General features: G+C 42.0%; 1 protein-coding gene across 12 annotated transcripts in view; it reads right to left on the reverse strand.

Moving 5' to 3' along the window:
* Pxk (PX domain containing serine/threonine kinase like) overlaps positions 1-6,141 on the reverse strand; it is a 77,466-nt gene extending 71,325 nt beyond the window's left edge. For 10 of the 12 annotated variants that reach the window (XM_063257198.1, XM_063257199.1, XM_063257194.1 and 7 more), the window contains exon 1: positions 5,958-6,141. In XM_063257198.1, the coding sequence (XP_063113268.1) occupies positions 5,958-6,059 (102 nt within the window). In that variant the 5' untranslated portion in view covers positions 6,060-6,141. The remainder of the gene's footprint in view (positions 1-5,957) is intronic. The other 2 variants (XM_023561756.2, XM_063257188.1) reach the window with 1 other exon arrangement.
* Positions 6,142-17,922: the final 11,781 nt, after the last annotated feature.

A 17,922-nucleotide genomic window follows, 5' to 3' on the forward strand; every position in this document is an offset into this window, starting at 1 on the left:
CTTCAGGTCAGTGAGATTTTGCGAGGTTATACAGATAGATGTCAGAATATTTATGGAGAGACGCTGTCCTTCTAATGAGGGCCAAGAACTTAAGAACCTGTGCTTACACTATGCTATGAGTTTAACATGCTGCTATGTTATTAAACTTTGGCTAGGCGTGGTGGTACATGGTTGTAATCCTAGCACTCAGGAGGCTGAGGAAGAACTGCCATGAGTTTGAGGCCACCTTGAACTACAAAGCAAGCCCTAGTCGCTAAATAAATAAATTAACAAATAAACTTTCTAGGGTGATGGTGTAGGGGTGCTGGGCTTCTTTGGGGAATAATAAAATTCTAAAATTGTGGTGACAACTCTGCAGATATCTAAAAGCCACTGACCTGTTCTTTAAATGGGTAGACTGCATTGTTTGTGCATTATACAAAGGTACTGCCAAAAACAAAACAAAACTTAACTCAGGACAATTCCTTTTCCACACAACTAAAGAGGACAGGGCACTTTTAGCCACCAATATATAACTATCAGCTATTCAAAGACAGCAGTGGCACTTTCCGCATTGTTTTCAATCCTGTCCTTCTAGGAAGCAGGAAGAAACACTTGTTATCTTAAGCCTTCACAAAAATTCAGGCTCAACTGGAGGTTAAATAATTATACCACACAAACCCTTCCCTCCTGAAGTCTATTTACCCAAAATACAGCACTTGTCCCTTCAACCTGAGTCAAAAGTCTCATACTGCAATGAAGGGCCTTTGATCTCCCCCAAGACAAGAGAGTGACTTCCAGTCTAAGGAAAGAAAACACAAAACATAAAGAGAAATCTACTATTCCCTCTCCCAAGGCCCTATTTAAGCACTCAGTTCCAAAACAATGTCAGGTCCAGCTCCTGCTCTCTCAGGATGCCAAGAGCCGGGACACAGAGAGAGCATCATTTCATATAAAGGCACTCAGAAATTCTCACAGTTCCACAAGGAACTATAGCACTGTAGGCCTGGAGGTGGGGAGTGCAGAGGGCTTGAGCCACTCTCTCTGCATGAACCGTTTAAACCTTCACTCAAACTGTATTTCAATTAATCTCAAGACCACTATCCATGTGGAAGGTATGGCTAATTCTGCTTTTCCCCAGGGAAGTAAAGCACACAATTAACTTTTCAGTAAAATAAACTCCAGCCCCAGAAGCCCACACTTCCTATTACCAACTAGGGCCAGGCTCTTATTTGTATTCCTATCACAAGAAACTTTCCTCACGGGATAATCCTCAGAAGAGGTGATACATAAAAACTGAGTATCACTACGCCTCCTAAATCAGGCTGCAAAACATTGACTCTTCAATGGAAAGAGATTACTTACACTCCCAAATGAACTAATTACCAGTCTGGAAAGGCTTCCAGCTCAAAGCTTTCTGACTTCATTCATCAAGGTTTCTGGGACAACTAGAGAAAAATACCTAACCAAGTAGATGAGTGATTATATTCTCAGGAAATAACTGCTATTATTACCTTATTATAATATGTAGAAGAGCTGCCAACCTAATTATCATATATCCTACATTTGTCTATGCAAATATCTTTGAAGAAAAAAATTTAAAGTATTCAGGCTAACTTGGAATTTTAAAGAAACTTCCAAATAGAATCCCCAAAAGAAGTCCAGGTAAATTCTGAAATTAAGTACTGGATTACCCTACAATTTCAGGCTCTGAACAGTATCATGTGTTCTTTTTTGGTATCCCATTTGAATAGATATTTGGATGATATAGGAATAGAGTTTAAAGGACTAAAGAAGCTGAAACTAAACTAAACTACAGAAGGAACTGGTATAAAAAATAAATATCCTGGTTGACTTGTTTATATACCTTAGAAAACCAAAGACTTCAAAATCTAGTAGAACAAGGTCCAGGAAAGTAGGTACTTTCTGATCCAACACCCTATCATTTTTGTTCAGTGAGTGTTGTTGAATAAACAAACGTGTAGAAATGTGGTTTCCAAATTCAAAACATCAAGGAGAGATTCACTTTCAGTAAAATTTTTTTTTCTTTTTCTTTTTGAGATAGGGTCTCTCTCTGTAGTTCAGGCTGGCCTTGAGCTCACTTTGTAGCCCAGACTGGTCTGGAACTCGTAACAACTCTTCTGCTTCTGCCTCCGGGTGCTGGGATTATAGGTGTGTGTCACCATGCCCGGCTTTTCAGTAAAGATTTTAATATGTAACATTATCTTCTCCATAGATTTATAAAAATTGTTATGCTGCAAATTTCATTAATTATCTTTAGTTTTTCAACAACAAAATACACCTAATGCAGAGGAAGTGGGTCGCAATCCAAATGAACTTCACGAAGATTATTAAGTAGAAGGAAAGTGAGGTGAAAAGCTATCCATATTACTTGGACAAACCGGGAAAGGAGCAGATGAGCATGTTTTCTAATAGCCTTCTCCAGAACTGTCTGACTCCTCCGGCTTCTTTTTCAGTGGGGTTAGCATTTTTCTCTTGATTTTAAATTTTTCCTTGCATGTAGCCAAGAACTTATATTTTCCTTGTCTTTTCTTATTTCTCCCAAGCTGTCTCACCAATCACCTCTGTGACAAACCTTCTCCCTTCTATGGAGTTTAGACTGAAAGTATTCTGTCCCTAAATACTGGCCTTTTTATGGAAGTTTCATTTCCTTGAGGATAGGTCTGGTCTATCTCTTGAAGCTAAATTCATTGTGCTTCATAAAAAAAGAAAATAAAAATCACAGGCAGCACTGAATCACCTACCACTAGTACCCCTCTAGTGGCTCATACAAATACATCTTTTCCTGTTTTTGTGGTGGTTTTTTTTTTTTTTTTTTTTTTTTTTTTTTTTTGAGACACAGCCTCACTATGTATGCAGTTCAGGCTGGTCGTGGGCTCACTTTGTAGCCCAGGCTAGTCTCAAACTTGCAAGAATCCTCCTGCCTCAGCCTCCTGAGTGCTGGGATTACACCATGCCCAGCTGGTCCTTTTCTTGTTCTAACATTGTGTTCTTTGCATCCTTCTAGTGTCTATATTTTCTCTGTTGAATTTCTCCCTTCCAAGTTCATATATCCTAAAACAGATACAAAATTTTCAGCTATGAACTGTTTCCCAAGGTGAAACAAACCTGGGGCTGGGGATTTAGCTCAGTGGCATAAGCACCTGCCTTGCAAGCAGGCGGTCATGAGTTCGATCCCCGGTACCAATAAAAATGAAAAAGACAAAAAAAAAAAAAAAAAAAAAAAAAAAGAAACTGAGAAATTAGCTCACCTGCAGTAGTATATCTTAATATGTTTAACTCTGCACATACATTGTCAGGGAATGAAGAGATGGAAAAAGGAAGGAATGGACTTACACTGCAAAAGAGTATTTTATTAAACCTCATAACGATCCAGATATGACTGGAAGGGTATATCCTTGGCCCCAGCTCCATAGCTGCCATGGGTCGAGAAACTTCCATGTCTCTCTGTCATCCTGTTTCCACCTTGGAGTCAGCTGACCATGGATTGACACCATGAGCCAAAATAAATCTATCTTCCTTTAAATTGAGGTTGCCAGGTATTTTGCCTGGGCAACAAGAAAGTGACTTAAGACAGCCTGCTTTTATTACCTCCATTTACACATGGCAAAATCAAAATTGAAAAGGTTTCAGACTTGCCCAACCAATGTCACTTGACTACTGTCGTCACAGGCCTATACTAAGGTAATCCCACTTCTAATACAGTAGATGTCCACTACTCTCTCCCATAAGTTTCTGTCTATCACCGGGGGACTAACTTCCTGAACAGTCAGTATTTCCAAGCAAACTGGGTGTGGTGGCACACAGCTATAATCCCAGCACTCAGGAAGCTGAGGCAGGAGGATCACCATAAATTCAAGGTCAGCATGGGCTACTTAGTAAGACTGGCTTTAAAAAAAAAAGTATATATATATATATATATATACACAAGTATATACATATATATATACAAGTATATACATATACACACACATATATATATATAAAAGCAAGGGTAGATCTTTAACCTTTGAGATACCATCTCCATTTAGCTAACAAGGTGCAAAGCCATTTTCAATCTTCCCACTAGAAAGCTAGGCCTTTCTCTTCTCATCTACATACCACTTGTAACAACTACTTTGTTCCACAATAATTTCCAACAGTTCATGTTTTAAAAGGACTTAGTCATAAAGACACTCATAGTCTAAAACATTTGCATCAGCATATAATTTTCTCAATAAAGTTTTGGGCTGATGCAGTATTTCTAGTTCTCAAACTTTACAACTAATGACAAGAATATAGAACAGTCAAAAATTATACAGGACAGAGCTATATATTTTTTTTTATTTCATCACGTCTGTCTCTTACGAGTTTCCTATGAGTCATTGTCTTTTGTGTTCAGTCATCATTATAAGAACTATCATATTTCTAGCCTAAAATTATTGTTTTTTAAAGAAAAACTCTCCAATAAAAATGGAATGCCATTGCACCTCTTACCATCTTGCTAAAATGTTGACCTCTTTGCTCGTACCTAAGATACTTTGTTGTTCTGATTTTCACAATTACCATTTTAAAAAAGAGCAAGTATCACACTAAGGCTACAATTCACTTATTTATTTGCCAAAAGAACACGTGAAATCCTATCACCTACCAAGACCTGGGACCCAAAAGTGAACAAGAATTGTCTCTTCTCTCATAAGCTGATGGAGAAGAAAAAGTAAAGAATTACACAATTAATTTATCAAGCAAGGCTAAGGCAAAGATGAGCACATGGCTTTGGGCAGGGACCACCAGGGAATGCTCCCTGGAGGAAGTGACCTCGAGGACATTTAAACATCTCTCTCCCCACTTTCAGTACAAAATTGACCTAAAAGACAGAACGTTATTCCTTGAGAGGTTGTAAGATTTATTTGCCAGCGTTCAAGTCACAATCATTTTTGACTACCTGTGCTATTTCAATCCTTAATATTCCCTCGGAACAAATTACAAGTGTAACAAGGTTAGCATTCTCATGGTGGCTTTTCACATGTCTACAAAATAGGATTAAAGATACTCAAAATGAAATGAAATGCACTGTTTAAAGAAATAATTTTCCTAACTGAAAATGAACATTTTCAACAATTCAAGACCTACAAAGCCTGGTCGCCGGAAGAGGAAACTGAGGTTCAAAAAGTCCTATTTTAATACAACAGAATCAAAGGTCTCTTTGAACACCAGAAGAGCTTGAACAAAAAGAGAAACAGAAGGCTATTGTGGGGCTTTGGCCTCCAGATGATGAACCCCCAAACACACTGCAATGGTAAACAAACAAGCCTCTGAGCTGCAATCTGATTTGGTGGTCTGACAGAACATTACAATTGAAGAAATCGCTTCCCATTCATTATTTCCCAAAGTCCCTCTGGCCAGCTCCACGGGTTTTGCTGGTTTCTGGGTTTACTGCTTGTAAATTATAATGCACAGTATGCCTTTGGGGAGGGGGGTGCAGGCAAATGAAAACAACCGCGGCTTTAAAGCTCCATTAAAGACGGTATATGTGACAGCAATGAACTCCGCCTGCGTGTACTACGAGGACCTATTATTACTCCTTTATGCTACTCCAGTGGGTCTTAAATTCAAATGCACGCCACCACTGCCCACTACAGAGCAGGCAGCGGGAGGGCAGGGGCGCACTCCTACACCTGCCCAGCAGGACCCGGTCAGTCCGCGCTCCCGGTCACGGCCCAGGGCCACGCAGCAGACCTGGGAGCGGGGCTGCTGACCCCGGCCACGCTAGCTGTGCCGTCCCGCAGTGGGCTGTGGAGTCCGCCGCGCCTCTGGCCCAGCACAGCGCCTCCTGCCCTCGGCTCCAGGCGACCCCGGTGGCGGGCCGGGGACCCGGCTAGGGCTCGCCAGCCCCCGGCGCGGCGGGGCGCCCGGCCCCCCACCCCGGCCCCGCACCCCGGCCGGCCTGACCCCCGCCCGCGCCCGCGCCCCCGCACCGTGTGCGACTGCAGGCTCTGGCTCGCCTCGATGGCCGCCGTCAGCGGCACCGTGTCATCCAGCAGCACCTTGCCGGCCGGCGGCTTCTCCATGAAGGCCATGCCGCCGCCGCCCGGGACGCGGGTCAGGACCCAGGGCGCAGACTCCCGCCGCCCGCCGCCCGCCGCCCGCCGTCCGCCGCCGCCTCGGCCCGGCCCGCTCCGCCCCGCTCCGCCGCTGTCAACACGCGCCGCCCCACGCGCCGCCACCGCGCCCAGCCCGCCGGGTCCTAGCGCCGCCCGACCACGCCTCCGACGCTGTCAACAGAGGCCCGCCGCGCAGCCGCCTCCCGCCGGGTCCTAGCGCCGAAACCCCGGGGAGCTGGCGCCGTCAGGGTCAGCGTCGACTGCGCGTTAACTTTGCACTTTTGTAGCGTTCTTGTACATCGGACGGCGGAGGTGTGCTATCCCATGTGGTTGCTCTGGACTTGAACGTTTCAGCTCTTCGCAGCTTTACCAGGACCTTAGCACCCTGCAAACCCTAAACTGTCATCACCAGAAATTCTTAGATCCTAAGCTACTGCATGCTGAGTCCTGGAATCAGGAAGTCCCAGGCTTCCAGACCAGGCCTTGCAGAATTGGGCTTTTCCGATGAAACATCAGAAACTGGGGCTGAAGGGGCTGGGGATTTAGCTCAACGGCATAAGTACCTGCCTTGCAAAGCAGGCGGTCCTGAGTTCAATCCCTGGTACCGATAAAAAGTTAAAGGAAAAAAAAAGAAAGAAACTGGGGCTGTTAGACTAGAGACTCTTAGAACTGGATCTCTCCTGCTCATGCCTTCCACACCAAGCACGCTAAGCCTCGGAAGAGCCTTCCAGGATGAACCCTCGGTCCAGGCCCTGCAGACCCGCGGGCTTTCTAAAAAGGCCTCTCTGATTCAGGTTTTACAGGAAGCCCTGAAACCGAATCTTCTGACAAGGGAACTTAACAGTGTTACCCTCAAAAGAGGACCCCACGCTTGGAAGCTTTGGACCCCAGAACCCTAAGGCATGAGCTCTAATAAATGGGAAGAAAGCAGCTGGTCCAGAGACTTCAGGCCGGTCTTTCTGGCCCAAGCTCCCAGCTCAGCCCAGACCTTCACACCCCAGAACCTCAGTCAAATCCCTCAGACCAGGAGTTTGGTTTTTTTTGTTTTTTTGTTTTTGTTTTTTTTGTATTTTTACCGGTACCAGGGATCAAACTCATGACCAGAGGCTTGTAAGGCAGGTGTTTATGCCGCTGAGCTAAATCCCCAGCCCCAGACCAGGAGTCTGTGATCCCACCATATTAGCACCAAGAACACCAAATCAAGAGCCAGAGAAACAGGATCAACTTTTCAGCCCCAAATCTGCTCCACAGTTAAAACCACAATTCATATACCTTTGCCCCCAGGCAACTTTCCAAGATAGCGAGGTTAAAGTTTGGAATCAGATGACCAGGATCTTCAGGGCTATACCATTTGTTAATTTGAATAAAACTAGATGGGCACAGCAGTATACGCCTATAATCCCAGCATTTGGAAGGCTGAGGCAGGAGGATTGCTGCAAATTCAAGGCCAGCCTGGGCTACAGAGAGAGACCTTGTCTCAAACAATCAATCAATCAATCAATCAATCCCTTGAGTGAATTACCCAACTTCTCTGAGTGCCAGCTTCAGCTTCCCAACTGCAAAGTAGAGTAGGACCTGTATGAAAAGTTAAATAGGAAGAATGCAATAGAACAGGAAGACTGGGCATATAATAAAGCCCAAGGAGTATTACTTCTTATAATTCACAGAACTAAGGATTTCTAATTCTTCAAATGTCTCCACTCAGCACCTACCTTTCAAACAGGTAACAATATTTATTGGTAGTTCCACCTCCACCCTTTGACATCATAGCAAAGGCCCAGATTGTCTTAAAGGGTATGCCTGCTAGATCTCTGACTTAAAGACTGTTGGGCAACCCTAAGAAGTGCCTGTGACAGATCTGTGTCAGGGCCAAGACCCAAAAGAGGGAGCTGTGAAGAAAGAATCATCAGGGGCTGGGGATTTAGCTCAGCAGCATAAGTGTCTGCCTTGCAAGCAGGCAGTTGTGAGTTCGATCCCCAGTACCGATAAAAAGGCAAAAGACAAAAAAAAAAAAATCATCAAATTTAGAAATCTATCCCTAAAATAATAAGCACTCTTCTTATAGTCCATTTTTTAAAATTTTATTTAAGGAGAAAAAGAAAAAAAAAGCAGAAAAACGGTACAAGTTATACAGATTTACAGAAAAAAAATAAACAGTAGGAAATCACTAGTTAATGGATTACATATTGTCATCTTAGAAATAGTTGTTCAAATTACAAAATTAAAGCTTATAAAGTGGACATTCCCACAGTGAGACTGCAAACAGTTCTGTTCAATGATCCAACAAAACTCAGTAATATCCTTATCTATCTTATACACTTAAATATACATGCAGTTATATCGTTTAGAGCAACTTTCTTTTCCTCTCTTTTGTACAATGACAATTACACATTTTGGGTTTTGTTGCTCCCACAGTTCTTATTACTTTTTTTGGAAGAGAGGACAACCAAATGTGACATAACAGAACAGAGTCAGTCAAATCAAAAGGGTGGACATAATAGATAATGTAAAAGCATAATACAAGGTGATCAACAATGGTTACCATAATGCCTCCTGCTATCTCTAATAGAATTGCCTATATCATCAGTTATAATAAAATTGAACAAGACAGTAAAGAACGAAACCAACAAAACCAAAACATTGGAGACATTACAGGTCTTCAAAAGTAGATAATAGTCAACCAGAGTGGGCGTCATAATGAATCCCACTATCTTCACACATGTTGCCTAAACTTTCGAACCTGGTACTATCAAGCAAAACAGAATAGAGGAACATCAGTCAAAACAAGATGGTGAAAGCAATACAGGGCTTCAAATCAAGATAATGGAAAGTCAAAGTGGGTTACTATAATATATCCTGCTATTTTTTATTTATTTTTCCCTTAATTAAAAGGATAAAAATAAAAAATAATAAAATGGAGATTGAGATAAAAGAGGGCATACCAGCAAAGCAGCGCAGATCAAAACATAACCATTTAAGCAAAATAGTGTTTCACCACAAGATAATCCTGACATAAAAGTAGTTACCATATTGTCTCTTTCCTTGAAATCTTTGAGTATAACTTCATATACTGTAGCATCACATATATCAAAACAATGTAAAACCATTTAAGAGAATGACAATATTACAGGGTATTTAGAATCAACTAACAGAAAATGAACAATGGTTTCTGTATAATCTCCTTGTCTATAAAAGTTTTTGTTTATACTATCACATATAATAAAATCCAATATGATACAACCTGTTTAGACCAATTGAGACAGAAGAACAAAAGCTTGATGAGACTTCAAAACAAGATGATACTAAATCAGTATTACCTATTATGATGTCATTTTCTCCAAAATAGCTGTTCCTATCATCCAATCTTCTCTGCCTCATTTCTGTTGAGCTCTTTTTCTGTCATTAGTTGTCAGTTTGTCTTCTTCATTTTGTTTTCTGCTCCATTCATTGTGGCCTCTCTGCCACTATTTCTGGATTCTTCGTATTTTTCTTTTTTAGAATATCCTGCAGTATTCTCTGTAGAGTTGACTTGGTGGTTGCATATTCCCCTAGTTCTTCTTTATCCTGGAAGCACTTTGTTTTTCCATCAATTTCCAGGGATAGTTGTGCAGGATATATCAATCTTGGCTGGAGGTTATTATCTTTCAAAGCTTGAATTATTTCCCCCCACGCTCTTTGTGATTTGATGGTTTGTGCCGAGAAGTCTGCTGTAATTCTGATGGGTGTTCCCTTGTAAATGATCTGTTTCTTGTCTCTGATGGCTTTTAATATTCTGTTCTTGTATTGGATTTCTGGAATTTTGATTATTATATGCCTGAGTGTAGCTCTGTTTGGGTTGTAGGTGGCTGGGGTCCTGTATGTTTCATACAACTGAGTATCTTTGCCTTTTGCTAAATTAGGAAAATTCTCCTGGATTATTTCTGTGAGTAGCTTTTGTAGTTCATTTGTTTGTGTCCCTACTTCTTCTATGTTCTTAATTCTTAAGTTATAGATCCTCTTATCATCTTCTAGTCTTTGTATTATTGCTGTTTGTTTGTTATTTTTAAGAAGTTTTTCATTTCATGCTCCCATATTACAAATCTACCCTCCAGTTCAGATAATCTGTCTTTAGTTTCTTTCAAGCTGTTATGCCAGTTTTCGATAGAGTTTTTAGTTTCCTGGTAATCTCTTTGAACCTGCTTCACATATTCTATGCTTTCTCTATTTTCTCCATCAAAAAATTCTCCCCTCTTTTTCTGTTCTTCCATTCCACCATCTGTTTTTTCTTGGGTGGTGCTTAGCATTTCTCTAACTATTCTGCTTATGTCTAGCTTCATGTCATTAATAAATTCATTCCTGAACTCGTCTATGAGGCTCTGGAGATAGTGCTTTATATCTATTGGTGCTGTGTCTGCTATTGCCTCTTTCTCAGGATTGGGGGCTGAGGAGCCTTTCTTGTTGCTCCCTCTTCCCATATTCTTTGTTCCTTATATATATGCAAGCATATATAGGAAGCCCAGCTTCCTTCCCTGTTGGCCACAGTCTGATTGAATTGCACAGGCTAGGTGTTCCTGCCCACTGCAGCACACCAGGAAGTTGCAGACCGGCAGCCTATGTGGGGCCCGCCCCTCCAAGTCAACCTACCTTCAGGCACTGGGACCTGGGTTGTGCTAGCCTACTGGGTCTCAGCCAGCAGCGTCATATAGGCTAGGCACTGCTCACCAATCCCGCTTGAGAGGGGGATACGTGACTGAAGTCACTGCAGCGCCCTGTTCCCGCAAGTCTGCCCGGTCCCAGAATGTCCTCTGTTAGAGTCTCCTAGACCGTGGAAGAGTCCCAGTTTCTCTCACTCACCGCAGGTCGATGCACAGCTCCCTGCCCATCCTGCTTCCAACTCCGTTCACCAATTCCCGTTCTCAGAGCTTTTGCGCGTACCTCTCCCTGCCGAGCCGATGTAGACACAGCAGCAGCAGCAGCGGCAGGAAACCCAAATCACGGCTTAATGGCGTGGGCTCCAGCTTCCACACTGAGGCTTTTCTGTTCCTGTTATAGCACCAGGATTGCGTTCCCAGTTGGTTTCTCTCAGCCCAGTTCGTTCTTGGGTCAGCAGGGCATATCTCCTCTTGCTTATGATTCCTTACTCTGCACCATTCCTGAATTCTAAGCTGGGTCTTTCAGAGAGCCTCCATAGCTGCTGCTATCTGTCTGCCATGTTCTCCGAAGTCTTACAGTCCATTTTTGTCCCAGTGTCTCAAAGCAGCAGTCTATTAAAGCAGAACTGTACATCATATTGGGAGGATTCAATTTTTATTTCCATTTCATTGCCAGAGTCATGGAAACCAAAATCCTGCTTAATCATTATTATGATGGGGACTGACCAAGACAAGGCTGTTCTCAAATACTGGGAGTATAAACTGGCCCAATCACTGGTATGTGGTCATTTATTCAAGTATTTACTGAATACATCATATAATAAACTCAGTATTAGGGAGCCAGGATTTAACAATACCTGTCAAGTGTTTCAAAAATGTTCTTATCCTATAACTCTGTAATTCTGCCTCAAGGAGGGTTATAAGGAAATAACCAGATTTGTGCAAAGGTACAATATTTTTTTCTTTTTAATCGGTACCAGGGATCAAACTCACAACTGCCTGCTTTTGAGGCAGGTTCTTATGCTGCTGAGCTAAATCCCCAGCCCCTCAAAGGTACAGTATTCAAGCACAATTATCCAATTCTCAATAAGAGATTAGATAAATCATAGTATAGTGATTTATTTATTTTTGCAGTACTGGAGATTGAACCAGGGCCTCATGCATGCTAGGCAAATGCTCTACCACTGGGATATATCCTAGTCTTTATTTTATTTTGGGGCAGTCTTGCTAAATTGTCCAGAGTAGCCTTGAACCTGTAATCCTCCTCCGTCAGCTTCTGAAGTAGCTGGGATTCCAAACATGTGCAACCATACTTAGCTTCTTGAATTTTTTATGTTAAAAAACAAACTAGCAAGGTTACATACACTTGTAATATCAGTACTCTAGAGGGCCGAGGCAGCAGGAGCACAAATTCAAGCCCAGCTAGGCTAACTGGGCAATTAGCAAAACCCTCTCTCAAACAAAAATAAAAGGGCCTGGGGATTTAGCTCAGCAGCATAAGCGCCTGCCTGGCAAATTCAAGGTCCTGAGTTCGATCCCCATTACCAAAAAAAAAGTTAAAAAGGGGGCTGAGAATATAGCTCAGTGTGATGCCTTGGACTGAATCCCTAGTACCTCAAAGAGGAAAAAAATCAGATTATTAGCTAGGATGTAGCTCAGTGATTAAATACATGTTTAGTATATGTATAAAGCCTTGGATTCAATCAGCACATACAGAACAAACAAATCAAATTATCAAAGGATAAATGATGCTAGGGAATATTCTTGACATTATAGTAAATGACAATTATAATTATGCATCTGAATGATACCAGTATGTTTACAGAAAAGACACCACATAAAACTATACCAAAACATTTCCCCTAGGAAGTAGAATCATGATTTCTTTATGCTTTTTGCATGTTTTGCAGCTCTCTAATAGGGGAAAGCAGCACATAGGGTCCACCACTCTAACAAGTCACTGGTCCCACAGAATTAATTCCTGAGAAGCATTCCTTGACTGCAGCCAGCTGCAGTCTCACTGCGTTTTCACCGTGTTCCATACACACGATCCAGTACTATAGTAGGAAATCTACCTTGGTCATAGCTTGTACTTGGTGAAAAATTTCAAATGACTTGAAAGGACATTTGGCAGTTTCCAAAGCAGATTTGTTTCTTCATTTAAGATTATGTGGCCAGAGGATAACACTGTATTCATGTCAAATTACAGCAGTAATGCTTTAATGTGAAGTGTTACTCTTTTTAAATTCTAAAGATGGAACTGGGGGCCTCTTGCACGCTAAATAAGGGCTCTTCCACTGAGCTATACCATCTGCCCTTTTCATTTTATTTTGAATAGGGTCTAAGTTGCCCAGGGTGAGCTCAACTTTGCAGTTTTCCTGCCTCTGCCTCTGGTATAGTCAGGTTACAGATGTGCATCCCCACGCCCAGGTTCCCTAAGTGCTATGATTACAGGCATGTGCTACCATTCCTGGCTTTGAGGAAGGCTTTTAATGAGAAAGAAAATTTTGCTTTTTTTTTTTTTTTTTTTTTTTTAAAGCAAGATTCAAGACACTGTTAGGCACAGGCAAGTTAAATAAGACATGTCACCTGCTAGCAAGCCACAGAAATGATTGGAAACAGTGAGAACACACAGGAACAGTGATCCAGAGGTTAATGGGAACTCTGGGGAGAGCTGAGCCCTGAAGGCAGAGTGGAATATGGGACAGGCTGGACAGGAGATGCTTAGCAGATGGGAGGAGCCCTTCACACCCTAGGTTCCTAGTTCTGTGAAGCCTTCTCCTGAGAGCCAGTTAGGGCATTCTCAAGGGGACAGGCATCTCTGAGACCTGACAAGTGTGGGGAGCCACTCTGAGACTTCACCAGCCACCAGCACACTTGTTACCTGGGCAGTGCTGCTTCAAGGAGGAAAAGATGAGGAGGCAGGTAAAAGTAGTTTGGGAGTGAGAGGAGGAGAAAGGTTGAAGGAAGTTTTCCTTAGAGGGAAAAAGTCACAATCAGATTCAAGAACTAGGCAAGAAGCTGCCTTCAGGAACCTGAGATGAAACTAAATATTGATTGCAGCAAGGACCCGAGCTGAGGCAACTCCGTGGGCTTGTATGGACTCCACAGCTGGCTGGCAGCAGACTTCCCTTCGCCCCACCTCCCTCTACTGCAGGACGGAATGGAGATGAATGCAGCCATGCCAGCCCTGCAGAATTATGGCCAGGACTGAACGCATTGCCGGAGGTAATGGCCAGAAGAAAGGGTGCTCCCGCAGCAGGGGTCAGCTCTTACATTAGAAAGGACTTCACATTACATTAGAAAGGAAACTGGAAGGAACTCAAATGCTTTTCTCTCCAGAAAGGAAGAGGATAAAACAGGGAATTAGAAATGAAAGTATCCTGACTGGGAAAAGGAAACTGAAAGTGAGAAATAAGATTTAATGGGATACAAGCAGGAACAAACCCTTCCGGTCCTCTGGACATTCTTCCCACAAGGTGGCCCCTTAAGTACTGAGGCAAAAAATAAGTGAGTTCTATGGTAAGCCTCAAAAATTACTGTCTACCCACGTCAGTAACCTCCTTAAAATCCTGGGCTTAACTGAATCCCAAGGTCTGCTGGGGACCCACGCCCAGTCAATCTCAATATCAATCCGCTCTTGATTTTATTGGTTTTACAGCACAGCAAATCAGATCGAAGGCCTTTACACTAAGATACAGCCCCATCCCTTTATTTCTTATTTTGAAACAGGCCCTACATTGCCCAGGTTTGGCAATCTGCCTGCCTCAGCTGCCCAGTATGCTAGGATTTCGGGCTAGCTTGTAATCCCAGTGTTCAAATGATCCTTTTTCCTCAGCTTCCTGAGTAGCTGGGGCCAGAGAAGCAAATCAGAGTAAACATGGGAAATCCTCACAGAGCTGATATACATCACATCAGGTTCCTTCCAGAGACTCAGGCTGGGTAAAGCTAATGAGGAAAGAAGAGGTGACCTCAGCTTTTGTCATGTACACAACTACTTAGGATAGTAAGAGGAAAAAAAATATTTTACATTCTCCTATGTTGCTAGCTGGGCCACAGGTTGTTTCTCTGAGACTTAATGTTTGGCCAGATTGATCAGTGAGTTTTAGTGCTGATGCTTGGGAACTGCTCTACAAAACCGTAACACCGAAACCTGTGAACTGTTGCCCAAGCAGGACCACCTCCCAGTGAAAACAGTTTCCTTGGCGTATTCATGATCTAGCTACTAAACAAAATTTCACTCAAACTAATCCTCATTTCCCTTACTGCTGTTGGTTCCCAGTTGCTGTCTTCCATCACATTACAGGGCAGTTTTACCCAGGCTAAGAAATCCTAACTGTTTTACAGTTAAATCACCTTAGAAATAAAATTGTGGCACTGGGCATGGTGGCACATACCTATAATCCCTGCAAAAGGGAAGCTGAGGCAGGAGGATCACTGTGAGTTTGAGGCCAGCCTGGGCTACACAGTGAGTTCCAGGCCATTCTTGACTACACAGTGAGGTCCTGTCTCAAACAAACAATAAATAAAATTGGGGCCTCTATTCATCTTATTTGATTGACAGACTTAGTCTCTTTGACTGGTGGTTTTACTCCAAATCTGAATTTCTCTGAATTTGCTGCAAATTCATGGCTCCACTATGTGCAGCTCAAAGGAAGCAAAGATAAGAATCAAGGTTAAAACATCTAGAACCTTGGAAGTAACACTCACACGTGCTACCTGCCCAAGAGGAAATAGGCGGTCCTACTGCTATGCTAGGAGAAAGCTAGTTAATAAACTATGCCAACACACGAGGTAGTCATGGCATACTCAGAATGATGGCCAAACCTTGATAGAACGTTTAAATATAAAACCATAGTAATTCCTAATAGTTCAGCACAACATGAAAACTACGATCACCTCCGACATACTGGTACACTGGGAAATTTCTAGATGAATATACAAATGGTGGATGTGGCAAGGCTCTCCTTGCTGCTGAAAAAGAAAACTGGCATTTCACCAAAATGGAAATGTTTCTCTTTTGTTTTAGTACTGGGGATTGAACTCAGGACCTGAGTTTGCCAAGCAGGCACTTATGCCGCTGAGCTAAACCCTCAGCTTTTTTTCCTTTGGAAATGTTCTAATACAATATAAAATCTGGTAAGCAATTTTCCAGTACTTGAGGCTGCAGTTACTTAAGATGGGTATTCCTTTGTGTGACAATCAAACATCACAAAACTCAGACTCTTACAATGCCCCTGCGTGGTAAGTGGCGGTACTACTGGGTCTATTTTAGTCATTACTTCCACATCTAACCTACAGTGTCCTTCGAGAACACCTCTCAATAATCTGGGGGAGGATTTCCTAACATGAGGCCACCCAAGCTCTGCCAGTCATTCTTTTTGGCAGATTGTGTAGCACTGGAAATGAGGAAGCCAACCAGCCCATTTTCTTGAGCTCCGGCATTAACAAAGCTTGAGGGACTGAGACTCTTGGCTCTGCATGAAAATAACAAGTCAGATTCATGGAGGAAACCAACCATATCTTGCCTACTTTTCTGATCCAATTTTTATGATTTAGTGGGACCAAACACCATGACCCTAAGGAGCACTGAAAATACGGAAATTCTCCTTTAGAAGCTCTTTTTCAAAGTTACACAGTGCAAATCAGCTACCCTCCCTCGCCACCCTTGGCCTGCACTTAACTTTTCATGTTCAGAATGTTTTAGCAATTCTGCCCCGAAGATAGTCACTTAGCAGCAACCTAGAAAAATGGTAGATGACATGTGTTTGTATTAAGTCATCAAGTAATATATAGGGAATTGCTATTTCAGTACCAGGAAAACACAGAACATTCTGAATGTAAAAATTCTAGACTGGTTCCAATTAAATCCATATAATAAAATACTACTATAGAAACTGACTGTGCTCCAGGAGTGGGACAGCATGAGAGTCAAATGGTGACAGGCAAAGGGCTTTGAAGCCATGTCATCTCATGTCTGAATCCCAGCTTTCTTCCATGTTAGTTGTACCTTACATGAGTTACACAGCATCAGTCTGTTCCCTTGCTTATAGAAATGGACATTAACTTGACAAAGTTGTTTAAGTGCTCTTGACCTCAATTCTCTATTTTGTTCTGACACTGCAGCAAATTTTCAGCATGTCTAGTAGTTCACATATAAACAAGTCTTCTCTAGGTGGATCTCGGCCTCCACATGCTGCCCATTCTGAGCTCTCAATTAGAACAACCTTGTTCCTTATATTAAATTTGATACTTTTCTTCCTTTCATTTTATCCTTGAGTAAAACAGATTTGAAAAATAAAAAAATTTTAAATTTTCTTACTACCTGAAACACTAGAAGATGGTATGTTAGTAACTGTAGCTAAATAACTCATTTTATATAACCACTGTGCCCTAGTCACTAGAATAATTCTAGTAATCAGTTCCACTGCTTCTCTTTTTGTTTAAAAGAAAAAAACTATTTACTTAGCAGCTAGAAGAAAAGCTATTTTCCAACAAAACAAGGAGCCTATCAGTCCTACCAGATCTTACTCAAAACTAATCTAGCTCCGGTCAGTTACCAACTAAAGCTACAGTAACAAGTGGACCACTTATATGTTGTTTTATATTGTTTTATTTTTTTGATACCAGGGATCAAACTCATGATTTCACACTTGCCAGGCAGGTCTTTATGCCACTGAGCTAAATCCCCGACCCTATACCTTGTTTCAAAAGCATTGGCAAAAAAAAAAAAAAAAAAAATGTTTGCCATATTAGGGGAGGGTACTTAGTACTGACATATTGAATAGCACCAAACTTAAGAATCTGGTCTCGGTGGTCTTATTTCTTAGGGTATTTTTTTCCCCTCACAATAGGCAGATGTTTACATAATGTGAGGTGGACCCACATTTTCATGGGAAAAGGAAAACACGGATTTTTTTTTTATTGGTACCAGGGATTGAACTCACAACCATGTGCTTGCAAGACAGGCACTTAAGCCACTGAGCTAAATCCCCAGCCCAGAACATGGATTTTTAAGATATAAACTTTGTACATGAGATTCTACTCCTGGTTAAAAATACTAATAGACAACCTGAAAATTGGCCTATTACCTGTTTAACAGGCCACTTAGTTTTAGGAAAATTCAGGAAAATCTCCAACCTCACTTGCAGGGGAATGGACAACAGGAGAGTTTACAGGCCTGATCTGGTGCTTAAATCTGTGCCTAC

The sequence above is a fragment of the Cavia porcellus genome, unplaced genomic scaffold (assembly GCF_034190915.1).
Source record: "Cavia porcellus strain 051 isolate PalLab524CR breed Dunkin Hartley unplaced genomic scaffold, mCavPor4.1 scaffold_10, whole genome shotgun sequence".
Lineage (NCBI taxonomy): Eukaryota > Metazoa > Chordata > Mammalia > Rodentia > Caviidae > Cavia > Cavia porcellus.